Source organism: Lissotriton helveticus, chromosome 3_2, assembly GCF_964261635.1.
Source record: "Lissotriton helveticus chromosome 3_2, aLisHel1.1, whole genome shotgun sequence".
Lineage (NCBI taxonomy): Eukaryota > Metazoa > Chordata > Amphibia > Caudata > Salamandridae > Lissotriton > Lissotriton helveticus.
The window spans coordinates 86,348,797-86,366,402 of record NC_136062.1 but is presented as its reverse complement, the minus strand read 5'-3'; the positions used below and the strand labels follow the sequence as shown (position 1 = coordinate 86,366,402).

The 17,606-nt window shown below is 45.7% G+C and overlaps 1 protein-coding gene across 1 annotated transcript in view; it reads left to right on the top strand.

Annotated features, from left to right (window-relative positions):
- MYO5C (myosin VC) overlaps positions 1-17,606 on the top strand; it is a 1,267,761-nt gene that overhangs the window by 334,142 nt on the left and 916,013 nt on the right. Inside the window, exon 9 of the mRNA XM_078684841.1 lies at positions 382-488. Within this exon, the coding sequence (XP_078540967.1) occupies positions 382-488 (107 nt within the window). The remainder of the gene's footprint in view (positions 1-381; positions 489-17,606) is intronic.

The following is a 17,606-nucleotide window of genomic DNA, read 5'->3' as shown; positions in this document are numbered from 1 at the left end:
AGTGTCCGCAAAGCCATCTACTGCCCGCAGGGTGCATATGAAGGCAAGAACCTCAATGCTCAGCCCATCCCATGGAGCCTGAAGGGCTAATGGGCTTTGCAGGCCTATGCATGTGCCACCTGTTTATCTAGAGTGACCAGTTTGTGCATGGTTATTGTGTGATTTTGCCAAAATACCTCACACATTATTTTCAAATGAATTGTGCCTTACTGCTTCTATCAAACATTATTTATCCTTGTTCATTTTAGATTGTGGACAAATAAAGAACAAATATGTTTAAAAAGTGCTGAACTGCAGACTAATGTTACAACTAGGTATGCAGAGTCTGTTTTAAGCATGGAGTAAAAGTTATCTAATTATGTAAAGTTTGATTTTCTTTAGGCCTGAATGAGGACTTTCAAATGGATGTTTTTAAGGTACTGGCTGCCATTCTCCATTTGGGCAATGTCAACATCAAAAAAGTTGGAGATGATCGGTCTTCCGTCAATGTAAGAAAAACATTATCTGACAATTATTTATTGAAAAAAAATAGTTAAAATCTGTTGTTTACCATATAATGTACATACTCTATTATTTCAACAAAACCTGGAAAATATCTTTGGTGCACACTGAACCGTAAATCCTTTAATGATTGCGTAACTCCTATAAAGGTAGTCATCCTGCAAAGCAAACTGGGTCATCAATGTTGTGTAAACGTTGGTTAATAGTAGATGCTTTCGTAAGCTGATGTTTGCCAGTTTTCATTCAGCTGTGTGTACTTCATAAACAAAAATACAATATTATTTGCCAGAAATGTAGGTACTCTTTGGCTCTCCAAATAACGATATTACATAACAAGGAAACAGGTGCTTGTCTTTTTTTGAAGCATTTTAAGTCGACACAAACCCACTCTCTGTTCTAATGTTAATATACATTAATTTAAGCATGAGCCATTAACATATATTAAAATGTGTTCGTTCACTTAACGTGGGTTTGCCCTGCTTGTGTAGAATGAATAGGTAGTTCTGTTTTGGGTGCAAAATAGCACATGTTTTCTACTTCCATGCTTCTTATTATTAACTACGGCTTGGAAGTAAAACTTTTCAATTAATGCGCCCTCGATACGCTCTAGATTTTCTGTACGGTGTTGCGAAATGAAACTACTCCCATCATCTCCATAAGGATGGTGTGATGTATTGGCGATATAATCTGTTATTAGATAGCGAGGAGTACAAGAGGCAGGAGATGCTTGGAGTCACTCTGCCCAAAGGGTCACCACACAGCAGAGCACCAGGTCTGCAGCAGCTAGCTATGGGGTACTGTGTTACACAGCTCAGCAACCAGGCAGCACAGGAATAGAAATCCAAAGGGCGAGTAGGGAGAATTAGACTAATATATATGGGATGTTTATTCATTATTTATTTATTTATTTGAAAGTTTTATAGAGCGCGAACCAGACCCTTGCGGATATCAGAGCGCTTTACAGGCAGTGAAGGAAAAAGTTATACAACACAATACCAAATACAAATATACGTGTACATATTGTGCAAACATAAAACAAACCAGAGAGGTAGATCAAATCTGCATCCTATGTTGTGCAAAATAAAATAAAGAGAAAGGTGCGGGCCGAGAGAGCATCAGTGCCATGTAGGTTGTCTGTTTGCACCTATATAAGTCATGGTATCCTTAGATGATCATGTGAATTTTCCATGAGAATCGCCTTTACTTCCTTTTTGAACAATGCAGTAGATGTGATAAGTCTGGTTTCTGGGGGTAGTGTGTTCCAGATCCTAGGAGCCATCCCTGAGAAGGAGCGTTTATAAGTTTTCGTCTTATTAAATCTGTGTGGCTTCAGTAATAGGCTTTCTGCATTTCTTGTGGATCTTTTACCCCAGAGATAGACAGTTTCTGAGAGAGATAGCTGGGTGTTTTATGGAGAATGGCTTTGTGGGTCATGCAGGCTATTTTTAGGTGAATTCTGGCTTCCCATGGTAGCCAATTCAAGGCTTTTAAGTCTGAGGAGATGTGGGACCTTTTTTTTGAGCCCGTGATGAGTCTAGCTGCAGCGTTGATGGTGGCTCTTAGTGGTGCTATTGTAGCTTTGGGGAGGCCGCAAAGAGAGACACTTCCGTACTCGATGCTGGGGATAAATAGAGCTTGAACTGCCGTCTTGAAGTAGTTTTTTGGTAGGAAGGGTTTAAGCTTCCTTAAAATATTAATCTGGAAATGTGCTCCTTTTGTTGCGTTGCCAATATGTTTATGCATGTTGAGGTTGAAATCAAGGGTTATACCCAGAGATTTTGCTGAGTCAATGATAGTTGGTTGAACGTTGAATGCCGTGAGGTGTTTGAACCAATACTGGAGGAGGGGTATTTTGGAGGGTGGAGCTATAAATAGGAATTCAGTTTTGAGTGCGTTAAGCTTGAGATGGTTCTCCGCTAGCCATGATTGGGTGTTCAGCAGGGTTTTGTGAGTAGTTTGATATCTTTAGGAGTATGAATCTTCAGGTAGAGTTATGTATCATCTGCGTACATGTGAAATTGGACGTTGGATGATTTCAGCAAGACAGTAAGAGGTTCCATAAATAGATTGAATAGCGTCGGGGATAGTGCGGACCCTTGTGGGACTCCCAGAGTTACTAGTACAGGTTTGGACAAGGAGTTATTGACCTTGAATTTTTAGGTCCAGTTTTGAAAAAAGGAGGTAAACAAATTGAGCACCGAGCCTGATAGGCCCATTCTGAGATACAGCAGGTCAATCAGGTTCTCGTGTTTGCCTGTATTGAAGGCAGAGGAGAGGTCTAATAAGATGAGTAGGCATGATCCATTCTGGTCGAGTGTAACGCGTCGTCGATAATGTGAGTTATGGCTGATTCGGTGCTATGCCCTGCTCTAAAGCCAGATTGGTGATTTTCAAGGAGGTTGAAGTGGTCAATGTGTTTTGTCAGTTGTTGGAGAACGCATTTTTCCAAGAGGTTGGCTAGGGTAGGGCTGTTAGAGATAGGACGATAGTTGTTAAGGTCCATCGGGTCAGCTCTGTTTTTTTTTAGGATGGGTGTCACTTGACCAATGTTGAGGATGTCAGGGATGCAGCCTTGATGCAGAGAGCTGTTGATGATCCTGGTCCAGAGCGGCAGGATCAGAGGGGTTAGATCTTTTACTGCGTTAGCGCGGAGAGGATCGGCGGTATGATTGGTAGGCTTGAGGGTGCTAAGAATCTTGCCTACTGCTTCTTCAGTGTAGGTGGCGAAGGAGGACCAGGCTGCCTCATTGTTTAGTTTAGTTTTGGGGGTGTTTGTTGTGGCGGAGTTGGAAGAGAGGGAGGGATTGTGGTGTGAGGTGAAGACTGTAAGACTGTAAGGTCATTGAGGAGATCCCTCTTGATGTTTTCGTTTTTTTAGATTAAAGAAAGCAGAGAATTTGTCACATGTGGGTTGGGTGCGCGAGGTATCTTGTAGTTGTTTAGGTTCATCCTTAGATTGTGATTTGATAAATTAAAAAAGTTTTTGGGGACGATTTCTTGCTTGATCTAATTGGTGAGAGAAAAACTTGGCTTTAGTGCGTTTGATCTTTCTGTAATAATCCTTTCTCTTACTCCTTAGAATTTTAAGGTGCTTGGAAGATGAGACTGATCTCCAAATGCATTCGGAAGTTCTAAGAGCACGTCTGTCATCGTTCAGCAGGTCATTGAACCAGGGTTTGGAGTCTTTTGAGGGAACTCTCTTTAGTTGCAAAGGACCAGCTTCATTAATAACCGTAGACATTGCGTTAAGGTAATGGTTGGTGAGGTCATTTACGGAAGAAAGGCCATCCGGAGGCTGGAGTGATTTATGTGAGTGGATGGGCAAAGTGTTGTGCTTGAGTTTTTTAAAGCCTCTTTTCCATATCTTTGGTTTAGTGGATTGGGCTGCGTTAAGTTTCACTGTTTCCCTGATGAAGAAAGTAATGATGTGGTGGTCTGACCAATCACTAGGAAGGATTGATTCAAGCTGAATGGAGTTGTTTTTGGAAATTATTAAGTCCAGGATTGCACCTTTTTTGTGTGTGGGGCTGTTGCAGATTTGGGAGAGGTCAAGCGCGCCAATGAAGTTTTTGAGACTGTTGACCATTGAATCATTAATGTCATTCCAATGGAGATTGAAGTCGCTTAGGAATATTTGAGTGTTTTGATGTCCAATTGTTGTTGTGACCATGTCCATGAAGTGTTCAGTGAAGCTAAGGTTATCACGAGGTGGATGATATATGATGTGTAGGGAGCATACCTCTGGTGATGTTGATGCACATGTATTCACAAGAGGAGAATGTGGGGGATAGGGCTCTATTTACTGAGATGGTGCTCCTGTGTATGCATGCTATTCCTCCCCCAGTTTTTTTGCTTCTATCAAGTCTGATGATGTCATAGTTAGGTGGTACCAGAATGTCCAAGAGGGGTGAGGAGGATTCAGTTAGCCATGTCTCTGTTAGCACAATCAAGTCAAGCTCATGAGAGATGATGAGGTCGGCGACATCTACTGCGTGTCTAGCGGCCGATCTACAGTTCAGGAGGGTGCATTGAAGAAGGGATGTCGTGAGAGAATGGGTGGGATCGAGTGTGATTCTTCTAAGATTATTATCAATGATTCCTCTATTGTTGTGAGTGGCGGATCTGTGTGGGTTAGGGGTAATAGCCCGGATGGTCGTGTGTGTCGCGGCGCTAGGGATGATGAGAAGGGGATTGTAGGAGAGTAGGAGGGAGCGAATATCATTCTCCGAGAATGAGTTGGTCCTTCGGATAGGGCGGGAAGGGAGATTGGGGGATGGGATGGAGTTCCAGGAGAGGCGATTATGCTTGGGGGTGTGTGAGAGCTGAGTAGGGGGGTAACTTGATCTAGCCGTGTACGCATATCTGAAGTGCATTGGTTGTCTAGTAATCATCTTTTTGACAGTGTGGAGTTCATCTTTGATTTGTAGGAGTGCAGACATAATCCTATCTAAACTGATATTTTCTATTGTGATGGTTCATCCATCCTGGCATCCTGGTATCAGGGGCGCATGTGGTTACATTTTGGGAGTACATTTTGATAATTCTCCTGATAATCTTTATTTCTGAGTTATCAGGTCTTATGGTCATAATTCAAATCAACATGATTTACATTAGATTACAAATAATAATCACTATTATATACAACTTATTGTTTAGGGATGGGGATGTGGCGTGAGGCTCTATATCATGAGTATGTATAACTTGTTGTAAGAACTACATATTATCAGTGAAAATCAACACAAGCTAGTAACAATATTTTTGAAGGAAAAGTGACTACATCGGACATTATATATGCAAGATAACCAGCACTGATTACCTGAGTTCATCGGAAACAGTTTCCAGCAGTTTTATAAAAAAAAAGGCTGTAGAATGCATAATGGGTAATACTAACTGCCATTGCTGCAATACCCCTGGCACCAAGGTAACAATATTAGCTTTTGAGTTCTGTAATTAAACACATTTATATCTCAAACACACACTTTTCAATTTTTGGTATACATATATTAATTCAACCAAGCAAATACTTCTTATTAAATTGGGATACACACAAAAAAACTACTTATAGGTGGCTGGAGAGTAACCAGTAGCTCCCAAGCTACTCGTTGGAGAAGCATGCTCTCTAATATACTGTTAGACCTGGCATTCTTGGCGTGGTTTCAGCGGACTTTTTAACTCTACCTCTAGTATGTTTGTCTTTGTGCTAGATTTCGGTTTTGCTGGTTTAGGTAGTCTGGGCAGTTTGCCACTGCTAATCAGTGCCAAAGTGCAAGTGCTCCCTCTGTAAATTGTAATTCTGATTAATAATCTATGATTGGCACATTTGATTTACTCCGAAGTCCCTAGTAAAGTGCACTGTGTGTTCCAAGGGCCTGTCAATCAAATGCTAATAGTGGCTTTGCAGCACTGATTGTGCCACCCACATCAGTAGCCTTTCAAATATGTCTCAGACCTGCCACTGCAATGTCTTTTAAACTGCAACATCAACCTAGGAAGGGCACCCACTGGCCAGGACCTAACCCTCTCTTTTCGTACATGTAAGTCACCCATAAGGTAGGGCCAAGAAATCCCCATAGGTAGATTGCAGTGTATGTTAAAGGTAGGACATGTACTGGTATGTTTTACATGTCCTGATAGTGAAATTCTGTGTATTTCATTCTTCACTAGTGCAAGGACTAGCCCTGCCATAGGCTATCATTGGAGCTGCCTTGTAAAATTTTACAAGTGTAATTTTCAGTTGGGAGCAGCCAGAGATTTTGTGTTTAGGTTCTCTGAACTCAGAAACTAATAACACCTTTTAGTAAAGATAGTTTTTAAATTGTTTGTTTGAAAATGCCACTTTTAGAAGGTGGGTATTTTCTTGTTTAACCACCTGTGTGCCTCTGCCTGCTTGTGGATTCACCATTTGGTTTTAGACTGACAGGAGCTGTTTGTGCATTGACTCCAGACACTCACACAAAGGGAGCTGAGGTGTGCCCTGCATATATGCTGATGGGCCAACCTGGGCTAGAAGAGTGGGAGGAGTTGTCACTCACACCTGAATAGTCTGTGTCTGCTCTGCACAATGCTGTCCCCACCTCTTATAGTGAAGATAGAACTGTTTTTACTGAGCAACAGAGACTTTTTGAACAAAGACTTCAAATGGAAAAAGGGGTGTAAATATTAGACCTAAAACCCCAGAGATTTAGCTTGCTTTTGGACTAAGAGGACCCTGTCAAGACGAAGAACTGAAGAGCTGACAAGAGGTGTGCTTGCCCCACTTTGTTGTCTATTGCTTTGCTGGGTGGACCTGCAGTTGCTGCTTCTGTCTATGGGCAGTGGAACGGACTAAGCTTTTGCCCTGCTGTGGTTTCCTTCTTCAGAAGATCTGCAAGGGCTTCGACCTTGTCTCCAGTTAAGAAGTCTTAGGGACACAAAGACTTCACCTGCAGCTTCCTTGAACTCCGCTGCTGGGAGTTTTGACCTGCTCTGGGATGCCACATCCAGTTCTAGGCCCCTGGAGGTTGTTTCTGTGAAAAGAACTCTCACTATCAGAAACGGAAGAAACCTACAAAATTGAGGCTTTGCCCTTCTTGCGGCTTAATTTTCGGACGCAGGACCACCGTGTGGAAGAAATTCCTGATGCACAGCTCTGTGCTGCTGAAGAAATCCAAGAATCGCTGCACCCCGAATCTAGTGCGCCGACCTCCGAAGCCTGAAACCACCGCAACCACTCCGACTCTGACTGTGTAGCTAAAAGAAAAAAATGCATCAGGGGACCGCAGCCGCATCAACGTCCAGCATGTCACGGATTTCCACGTATTGTGCCTGTGCACTAAGTTTTTCCAATGAAACCCTCACAGATCAGAAACTACTTGGAATCAACGCATCGCTTCTGCATGCAGCAGAACTGTCGCATCGTGTCCCCAAGGACTCAGGAACTGACGCATCACTATGTTTTCCGACACTTCCCTCCTCTACAGCTGTTTTGCCTTTTTGAGTTTGATGCATTTGATGTACTTTGTGTAAAAATCGTGCTTGCATAGATTCCACTGGACAGATTTGCTTGAAATCTTTTAAAAGTCATATTTGAGTTGTGTGTGTTCTATTTTTGTTGTTTTGGTCTAGAAAAAGATGCATTATTTTTAAAAACTGGTGTGGTGTCCATTTAGAATGTTTCTACTGTGTTCTCTGTGTGTTTTGTACAAATATTTACACATTGCCTTTGAGATAAGCCTGTCTGCTCATGCCAAGCTACCAAGGGGGTGAGCAAGGGTTATCTAAGTATGTAATCACTTTAACCTGACTAGGAATAAGGGTCCCTACTTGGACAGGGTGCACCCCACTGCCAACTAGAGACCTCCATTTATAGCAAAGACCCAACTTTGGTTTTTAGCAGATCTGTTTTCGTAGCATCTACAACATTTCTGCGTATGGCGCAAAGGAGGTGTTAGAAATGGGATTTCTCGTTAGCTTGGGCATGCGCCTAAGCCTGGCAGAAACCACCACTCTAGTCCGAGCAACGGAGCTACACACTAAAGATAACCCCTGCTCACTCCCTAGGTAGCTTGGTAGAGCAGTCAGGCTTACCGCAGAGGTAATGTGTAAAGCGTTTGCGCAACAAACTCACAAAGCAGCGACACACTAGGCACACCATAAAATAAACTGTAGGCAAGGTTATATAAAAATAGCATTTGTATTATCCATAAAAACACATTAGATCACAATCACATATATCACTGTGCTACTAGCACTTGTCATGACTTCACTGGGATTACATAAATCACTGGCCCGATTTGGGATTACATAAATCACTGGCCAATCGGGCCATGGTCATAAGCATTTAGCGTCACCAGTAAATACTGGCAGGATTTCATTAAGCATAGGCAAAACATAATAACAGTGCCCCATAGTATGTCCCATTGTAAACACTTATCTGAGTGCACCCATCAATAAAATCACCATAGTGATGCGTATGGTTCAAACCTTGGCAATGTAACCCCAAAGATTAATCACAACAGGGCATTACTATAACATCAAAACTGCAGAGGGCTCACATTGGGAACCAGAACATCACGTTACTGCATGATCCTGATCAGGGGCCTCCGTGGTGGTCCCACCCTGAGCCTCTTGAAATATCACAATGCCCCTGAAGGCAGAGAGACCTCACTCAGTCCCCTTCCAGCGGAGAAATGGTCCCCTGGCAGTCCAGCAGACATGCAGTGTGACTTCTCGCAACAAATACAACGGTCCGATAATGGTGCGCCCCCAAGTACGAGATGTTGCTATGGCAGAGTGATCTCACGTGGTCCCCCGCGTACACAATATGCAGTTGTTCTCCTAGATATTCGGCTTCTCCCTTTGAGATACCCCAGTACCTCCACTTTTCGTTGGTCTCTTTTCATGAGACTGTCTGCTATTGGCGGCCCGCCTCTCCCTCTACCAGGCGGGGGAAGGCAGGCAGCTGCTGAATGGAGCCCACAAGGCTCCGATTCGATCCTGTGATCACAGGAGCCAGCAAGGCTCTGGCTTGGTCGCTCCTGCCGGCCACGCCCACCACCAGGCTAAGGGGACCAATGGGGCTCTACTTCCTCACTGGAGCCCCGCCCACGGTCAGGCATCCTCTGCCGGACTTCATGCCCTCCAGTAATCACAGAGCGAAATCTCAGTTGTTTCCCAGCTACACTGCCACGAAGGCGCCCGCTACCCCCTCGGCTGGAGTATGCGAGGCTCTGTAGAGGGTCCAGAGTAGCCCTCCTTCTTGATCCACAAACGCGGGGTAGGCTCCCACCCTAGTTTGGGAGGTGCAGTGTCTCCTGCCACACACTGATGCAGAGTCTCCTGCCACACACTGAAACAGTGAACCCGTGTCTCGGGCTCTGACAGTGATTTCTCCACCCATGCCCCTCAAGCGCTGAACAAAGAAGTGCTCCAGAGTCATAGGAGCCCTCACCCAGGGCTCAGGAGAGTAACCCCAAGATGCCTCAACTTGTGTTCAGGGCAAAAGGCCGTCCTCAGGCCCTGTGTAGCGCTCAATATGCGCTACGATTTCTTACACCCAGAGCAGCCTGCAGGAGCAGCCCACAGCACTCCTTTGCATGCTGATCACCCTGAGGACAATGGGGCATGCTGATTGAGAACACAGGCAGCAGGCCAACACACATTGTCCCCGGGCATAGGGGCAGTCCCTTCAACAGACATGGGGTCACAGCCTCAATATTTATAGTACTAACAGTATTTGTTCTCTACTGGTAGAGGGCTCTAAGCCAAGTCCAAACTAGTTCTGGAGGGTCACTTAAAAATATCTTTACAGTTCACAACACTCCCCATTGTAAGCGTAAGCCCTGGCCCGAGACACACCGCAGGGGGGGAAGCCATCATTGTGGAAGGCAGGTACAGCCCTATTCAGGTGCAGGTGCAACTCCTCCCATCGCTCCAAATGCAGACCATGCAAATTCAGCCGAGCGCTAACTTATCCAGACTCTCTGGAGCCACTACACCTCCCCAGCCCCTGTCACTCCAAGGCCAGACAGGCAATACACAACAGGCAGGCACAAAGACACAAAGCACACAGAAATGCCTACTTCTAAAAATGGCATTTCTAAAATAGTAGTAATAAATACGCTAACACCAATATGCAGCATTTATCACCACTATTCCATACATACCACACTTGATCATGCTACCCCTCTCATGTCAGGAATTACCACTGAAGCATATATCAGGGAATCCTCAATGCATTCCTATGGGGTGGCAGCCTCACAGCAGTGAGAAACCAAATAGGCGGTTTGTCACTACCAGGGCATGCCACACAGTTCAGGCACATGTCCTACCTTTTACCCACACTGCACCCTGCCCATAGGGCTACCTAGGGCCTACCTTATGGGTGACTGATATGTAGTAAAAGAGGAGTCACAGACGTGGCAACCAATTTATGTGCCATGTCGCAGCGGCAGTAACTTCACGCATAGGCCCTGCAGTGGCAGAGGCCTGAGACTGGTTTGAAAGTCTACCTTGGTGGGTGGCGCAAGGAGTGCTGCAAGCCCACAAGTGGCATTTAATTTATTTGCCCTGGGTATATCAATCAATCAATCAATCATATCATTTGTAAAGCGCACTACTCACCCGTGACGGTCTCAAGCCGCTGGGGTGGGGAATGCTGCTCCTTCTCGAAAAGCCAGGTCTTGAGGAGTTTTCTGAAGGTCAGCAGGTCTTGGGTCTGCCGTAGGTGGATGGGGAGGGTGTTCCAGGTCTTGGCGGCGCGGTGGGAGAATGACCTACCGCCGTATATGAGAGAACACTGTACAAGGGACTGATTGGTCTATTGAATATGCCAAGCAGAAGTATACCAATATTGACAAGTTTACCATAGAGCAGGGGTCTCCAAACTGGTCCTGGAGGGCCGGATCCATGCCAGATTTTGTGCATATCCTCATTTAGATACATGTAGTTATTTATAAAATCTGGCATGGATCCGGCCCTCCAGGACCAGTTTGGGGAACCCTGCCATAGAGAGTACGTGCACTTTGGGCACTTTATCACTGAGGTTCAGTGCTAGAGTCATAAAACCCCCAACAACAGGTCCCAAAAAATACAGGAGGGAGGCAAAAGGTTCTGGCATGACCCTGCAAAAAGGGCCAAGTCCAACAGGAGAAAATACTTGGAAATACTTGTCGGTTGACCTCTTCGCGGCAGCTATGTAGGCCACATACACATATCCTAACTCCTTCGCTGCGGGGCTAATTCCCCTGCGGTTTGGGGGGACGGGGCCGCACGCGGCGCCGCCGTGCTTGTGACGAGCTCGTCTCGTCACGCTGCACGTTGGCGCTGTGCTCATGACGAGCCGTTTTCGAACGTTCAGCACAGCAGGGAAATTATCCAAGCATGCGAGCATTGCGGCGGTTATGACAAGCTCAGCTCGTCATGAGGACAGCACAACCGTGCCTCATGATGAGCTGAGCTCGTTATGAGCACGGAAGGTGTTAAGGCTTGGCATAGCTAACAGGGTGTGATTCCCATAAATAGTGATTGGCTTTGATGTGTGAATGTAAAAAAACTGGGTTGCTGGTTGAGGGAGGTAAGACCCTACTCAAGCAGAAACCACAATCCTTGTCAGGGTAAAGTCAAACGCACACTACAAATTAACCTGTGCTCAACCCCCTGGTAGCTTTGGACAGAGCAGTCAGGCTTAATTCAGAGGCAATGTGTAATGTATTTGTGCAACACTTCAAACAGTAACAATGTGAGAACATGCCAGGGAAAATATCACCAAAAAGCACAAGGAGCCAACTGTAGTGATCTGGTTGAGCAGGACCAGGCCAAAGTCACAAATAAAGGCCAGCTGTGATGAAGTGTGGGTCTGATATTTATTTATTTATTTATTTATTTTATATTCTTATAAAGCGCCAGACTAGACTCCCGAAGGGGTATCTCTGCGCTATTGCTGTACCACGAGATTGTGCTAGTTACGAGAGCATGATTAATAAAAAGTGCAGAAACTGAAAAGTAATTTATTTATCGGGATATAGGTACGTCTTTAAATTCTTCCGGAAACACAGATGACTGGAAATAGATCTGAGTTCTGGGGGCAAGGAATTCCAGAGTGTTGGGCCGGCATAGGCTAATGCACGGCCACCTTGTCTGTTTTTTTTTACTCCTGGTGTCTGTAGGAGCTGCTGATGACTGGAGCGCAGAGAACGTCCCGGGATGTAGGGCTGAAAGATCTTAGTCATGTACTTCGGGCCCTCCCCTATCCTGCTCTCTGAATTGTGCATAGAGTCTTAAATTGGACTCGCTTCCTCACTGGAAGCCAGTGGAGTCTCTTCAGCAGGGGGCTAGAAGGAGTCCTAGCTGGAACATTCAGGACAATCCTTGCTGCTGTGTTTTGGATTACTTGCAATTTGCTGAGCTGCTCCTCGTTTGCTCCGAGGAGCAGCCCATTGCAGTAATCCACCCTGCTGATGACCAGAGCCTGCACGAGCGTTTTTCTATGATGGTCTGGTATATAGGGGAAAACTCATCTCAGCATCCCGATAGAGGTACCCAGTTAGGCCTACTGAAAAACAGTACCTTAAATCCTCGTTGCGGAGTGCTGCAAGGTTCCACCTCAAGGCTGTGTTGCGCAGCCGAGGTGATGTGTCGGTTCGGAGGGGTTGCATAGCTACGAAGCGAGGTCCTGCGTCATCGTTGAGGATTCAACAAAGGCTTACAATGCAAAGTCCAGAGTTGAGGATGCAGCGTGCAGTCACTGAGATGTGTCTGTTCCGAGGAGCAGCGATGCGAGAACCTGTGTCGTTGTCAAGAGATTCGCGATGCAAGGGTTTGCGTCCGGAAAGCATCGCACATCGGTGGTTCCAATGCGGGCTGCGATGTTGATGCAAAGTCCTTGCGCTGTGAGAAACCTCACAGCAGAGGGGATGCGTCGGGTCTGCTAAGTCCACAGATGGACTGGCAGAGCACCTTCAGGCTCACTTCAGGGTCCAGCACTGGGGTGGCACAACTTGGCAGGGTCGTACTCACAGTTGGCAAAGTCGAAGTGCTGGGTTCAAGGTTATTGGAGCTTCTGTCCTCTGTTCCTGAGGTCTAGGTAGGAGGCCAGCCAACTAGCCCTTGCGGTCACACTGGGATTCTGAGTTCAACAGATGCAGGTCCAGTCCTTCTCACCCAAACAAGAGGGCAACAGACAGTAGGTCAGGACAGCAGGGCAGCAGTCCTTCAATGCAGAAGTCCAGCAAAATGGCAGTCCTTTCAACAGCACTGCAGTTATTCTTCCTGGCTGAGTATCCTCAGGTTCAGGGGTGTACTGAAGGATTGTTGTATGAGGTCCAATATTTATGCCTGGCCCTTCCTTTGAGGTGGGAAAATCTTCTAGTCGTTCCTCTTTCATGTCCCTCCCTACCCTGGCTCTAGACTGACACATTCTATTCAAGTGTAAGTAGAGCTGTGCCCATCCATCCTGCCAGTGATGGCCCATCCAGGCACACATAAGCTCCCCCTATTGTATGTGGCTGTCTAGGAGGAATTCACAAAGCCCAACTGTCCGCTACACCCAGTCATGTGACTCAAAGATAGATTGCAGGTACCAAATGAAAAGTGTCAAATCTTTCTTCACCATAAAGGAGGATTTTTTATTATAGTTCCAAAGACACCAAATGTGAATTGGTTACCTGTTGCCATTTGGAAGCTACAGCTTATTAAATGTGATTACGAATACAGCCACCATAGACCATTTTTCCGCCATTAGCCCACAGATTTTGCTAGACTTGCTGGCCCGAGTCAAATCAGGTTCCTCAAGAGACTGCTGCCCTCCCTATAGCCTAAAGGAGATTTTTTCTTCCTTGCCACACACTGCGTTACCTTTCCTAAATGAATCTCTCACAAGGCCAGGCCCCCAGTGCGTTCAAGAATGCAATAGTGGTCCCTCTCTTTAAAAAATAAGGAGTAGATCCCATGATCCTCTCAAACTACCGCCCTATTTCCTCGTTCCCATTTTTGGCCAAGATATTGGAGGCCCATGTCGCCAGGTGTTTGTCTAATTTTGTTGAACATTCCGAACACCTCAACTCTCACCAAACTGGCTTCCGACCCGCTCACTCGACTGAGTCAGTTATACTTGCAGTCCTGGGCGCCTTACGAGCTAATGCGGACAAGGTCACGCCCCAGGCCTTGGTGCTCCTAGACTTGTCGGCCACATTTGACACGGTCAACCACGAAATCTTGTTGAACCGTGTCAGACAGGCCGGCTTACAGGGCACAGCTTTCAAGTGGATCAAATCCTTCCTCGAGGGCCGAACCCAAGCAGTGCGTCTTCGCCCTTTCATTGCTCCATAAATTGCCACCATGTGTGGGGTCCCACAAGGCTCCTCGTTGGCTCCCTACCTGTTCAACCTGTACCTTCTGCCTCTGATTCACTCCTTACGGAATACGAAGGTAACTTTTTTTAATTACGCGTACGACCTTCAGCTGGTCTTTACCATTGATGATGCCCCTGACTCAATCCAGGAATTCCAAGCCACTATGCTTCATATTCAGTGTTGGATGGATCGCAACAATCTTAAACTTAACCCGGGCAAGACCAAATTAGTATTGGTCGGGAAGGCCCAGACTTTCTGGGGCCCATACTATTGGCCGACTGACCTAGGACCTCCCCCTGCCTAGAAGGTAACATAAACGCTGACCTCTCACTCAGAGGCCAGGTGGGGGCAGTGGTATCTACTTGCTTTTTACAGCTACGCAAAATTAGGAAGATAGCCCACCTGCTTACCCACCACGCCCTTATACAGGTGGTGATCGCCTTGGTACTCTCCCATCTTGACTTCTCGAACTCAATCTACCTCGGCTTGCCACTATTTCTACTTTAACGTCTCCAGATGGTTCAGAACCAAACTGCGAGACTCATTTAGAAACAACCAAAATGGCAATCTGCTAGACCTCTACTAGTAAAACTTCACTGGCTCCCTGTCGCACAACGGGCAGCTTTCAAGACAGGATGCCTAATTTTTAAGGCCCTTCACTGCAGGAGTCCTACATTTATCAATTGCCTGATATTAAGACCTGTTCCGTCCCGCAACCTGCGCTCAGTACACCTCCAGCTGCCAACCATCCCCACCTTTAAGCTCAAATGCTAGGGAGGGTTCAGGTTTTCCTATCTGGGTCCCAAATTCTGGAATTCCCTACCGTTAGGGTTACAGTCAAGTAACAATCTCCTGGGGTTCAGAAAAATGCTCAAGACATGGCTGTTTGACCAGGCTCATGCGTAATCTGTTGCTGCATTAATATGGTCCAAAGCTAAGCGCCAAGAAACCTCTTGGTGTACGTGCGCTATACACATTTTATTAACAGAACATAACAAATGTTATTAGGTAATTCCAATGTTATTCTATGGAAGAGGTAGGTCTTGCAATAGTGAAAAACTATTTTAAGTTTGTTTCACTATCAGGACATGTAAAACTTAAAAGTACATGTCCAATTTTTTAAATGCACTGCACCCTGGCCTTTGGTCCATTTCAGGGGCCTTTTAGGGCCTACCTTAGTGTTGACTTATATGTATTTAAAGGTAAGGGTTGGGCCTGTCAAAAGGTTTATATTGAAAATTCTAAATGGCAGTTTAAAACTGCAAACACAGGCTGCATGGTACACACTGGCTGCATATTTAATGGGCTACTTTGCTGCAGGCCCACAAGAAGCATTTAATTTACAGGACCTGGGCACATGTAGTACCATTTTTACTAGGGACTTAAAAGTAAATTAAATATGCCCAATTGGGGATACACCAACATTACCACGTTTCAAGGAGTGAGCACGTGCATTTTAGCACTGATCCTAACGCCAGCAAAAATGATATCTGCAAAAATAACAAGCATTTGCAATGCAATAGGTCTCGCATTAGGAAAGTTTGAGCTATTGGTATTGTAAATGGCAACGTTTTTATTTATGTTTCTTTTTTTTTAAATAGCTAAATTAATAGCTTCGTCATTTACAATGCCAATAGTTATAACTTTCGCAAATGTGATACCTATAGCATTTGTAATGCAATATGTTTTGTATTTACAAACCGCGAGAGGACAAAAAAAAGCTCCGGACCACCGCCTCCTCCCAGGCCTTCAAAAGGGACCTTAAAGTTCTCCTCCTCCAGAGACACCTCCAAAAGTAATTCACGTCCTCTTGCTATTTCTGAGGAAGACTTCCCACTACTGATAATTTCTACTTTCCATGACCATGGAAGTGCCTTCCCAGTGTATGCCTGTGATTGGAGGGTCTGCCTTTTTGCAGTATTTTCCATGTACTGGTGTTCGGTGCCCTTTTGTAACATGCACACACCACTCTGCCCTTGCAACACACGGCTGCTACCTCTCACATGTCTTTTTGCCTTTGATACTTGCACAAGTGCCACCTTGCCCATGTAACGCTTGTTCCTGAGCCTGAGTGTCTAGCACTTATTGCAGGACTATACCTCTAATTATACTCTGTTTTCTCTTATAACTGCACACTTGTCACTTTCATTTCCTCTTGTGCACTTTTGACTACCTCATGTATTTTGGTTGCTCACAATTTTTACTCAAGTATTTTGTTTGCTCACGATTGTCGCTATTACCTTTACTACCTCATGTATTTTTGGTTGCTCATAGTTTTTACTACCTCATGTATTTTGTTTGCTCACAATTGTCACTATTACCTTATGTAAGTAACGTATGTTTTTGCAACCTGTTCTTTTGTAATGTTTCTCATTATGTTTCATTTCTGTTCCTAATGTGAAGCGCTCTGACGCCTTCGTGTAAAGTCCGCGCTATATAAAAATGCATAAATAAATAAATATCGCCTTCGGGTAAAGTCCGCGCTATATAAAAATGCATAAATACATAAATAAATAAATACCGCCTTCGGGTAAAGTCCGTGCTATATAAAAATGCATAAATAAATAAATACCGCAAATCAAACATCCTCGTCACTCTGCCGGCCTGCGACCAGGAAGTCAGGCAGGCCAGCGCGACAACCGGAAACAGGAAGTAGGAGGGCGGGAGCCTACCCCGCCTCCCACGGAAGAGCCGCGATTGTTTGGAGCACCGGAGGAGGCAGGAGCCTACCCTGCGCCCCGGTGCCGAAGGAGGGAAGAAGAGTCCTGCTGCCGGGCCCTGCAGCTGAGGAGAGCCGCCGCACGAAGGAAGCCGGTGAGTGGTTTGTGGGGGGGAGCATGTGTGTGTGTGTGCGCGCGCCCGTGCGGGGCGGGCTGTGTATGTGTGTGTGCGTGCGTGCGTGCGTGCGTGTGTGTATGTGACTGTGGGGGAGGGGGTGTGTGTGTGAGCGAGTGTCTGTCTGCGCGCGCATGTGTACGGCGCAGGACGCGACGTGCGCGTTCGCGCACACGAATCCAGGAAAAAAAGCCTGTACACCCTCTTGTCCTCCTTCCCCCCAGACTGATCGCTATACGTCTCCAGCTGGACACATGCATCCTTGCGGATGCATTTTGCCAGCGAGACCCAAAAAGGATGAAGGCAAAACGTTTGGGGAAGGCCATCCAAAGACGGATTGGTCTAACAGTGACCTTTCCCCCTTATTTGTATCCCTCAACCAAACTCCACTATTATTGTTTCATGAAGATCTCAGTTGAAAGGAGCACAATTTCCAGACTG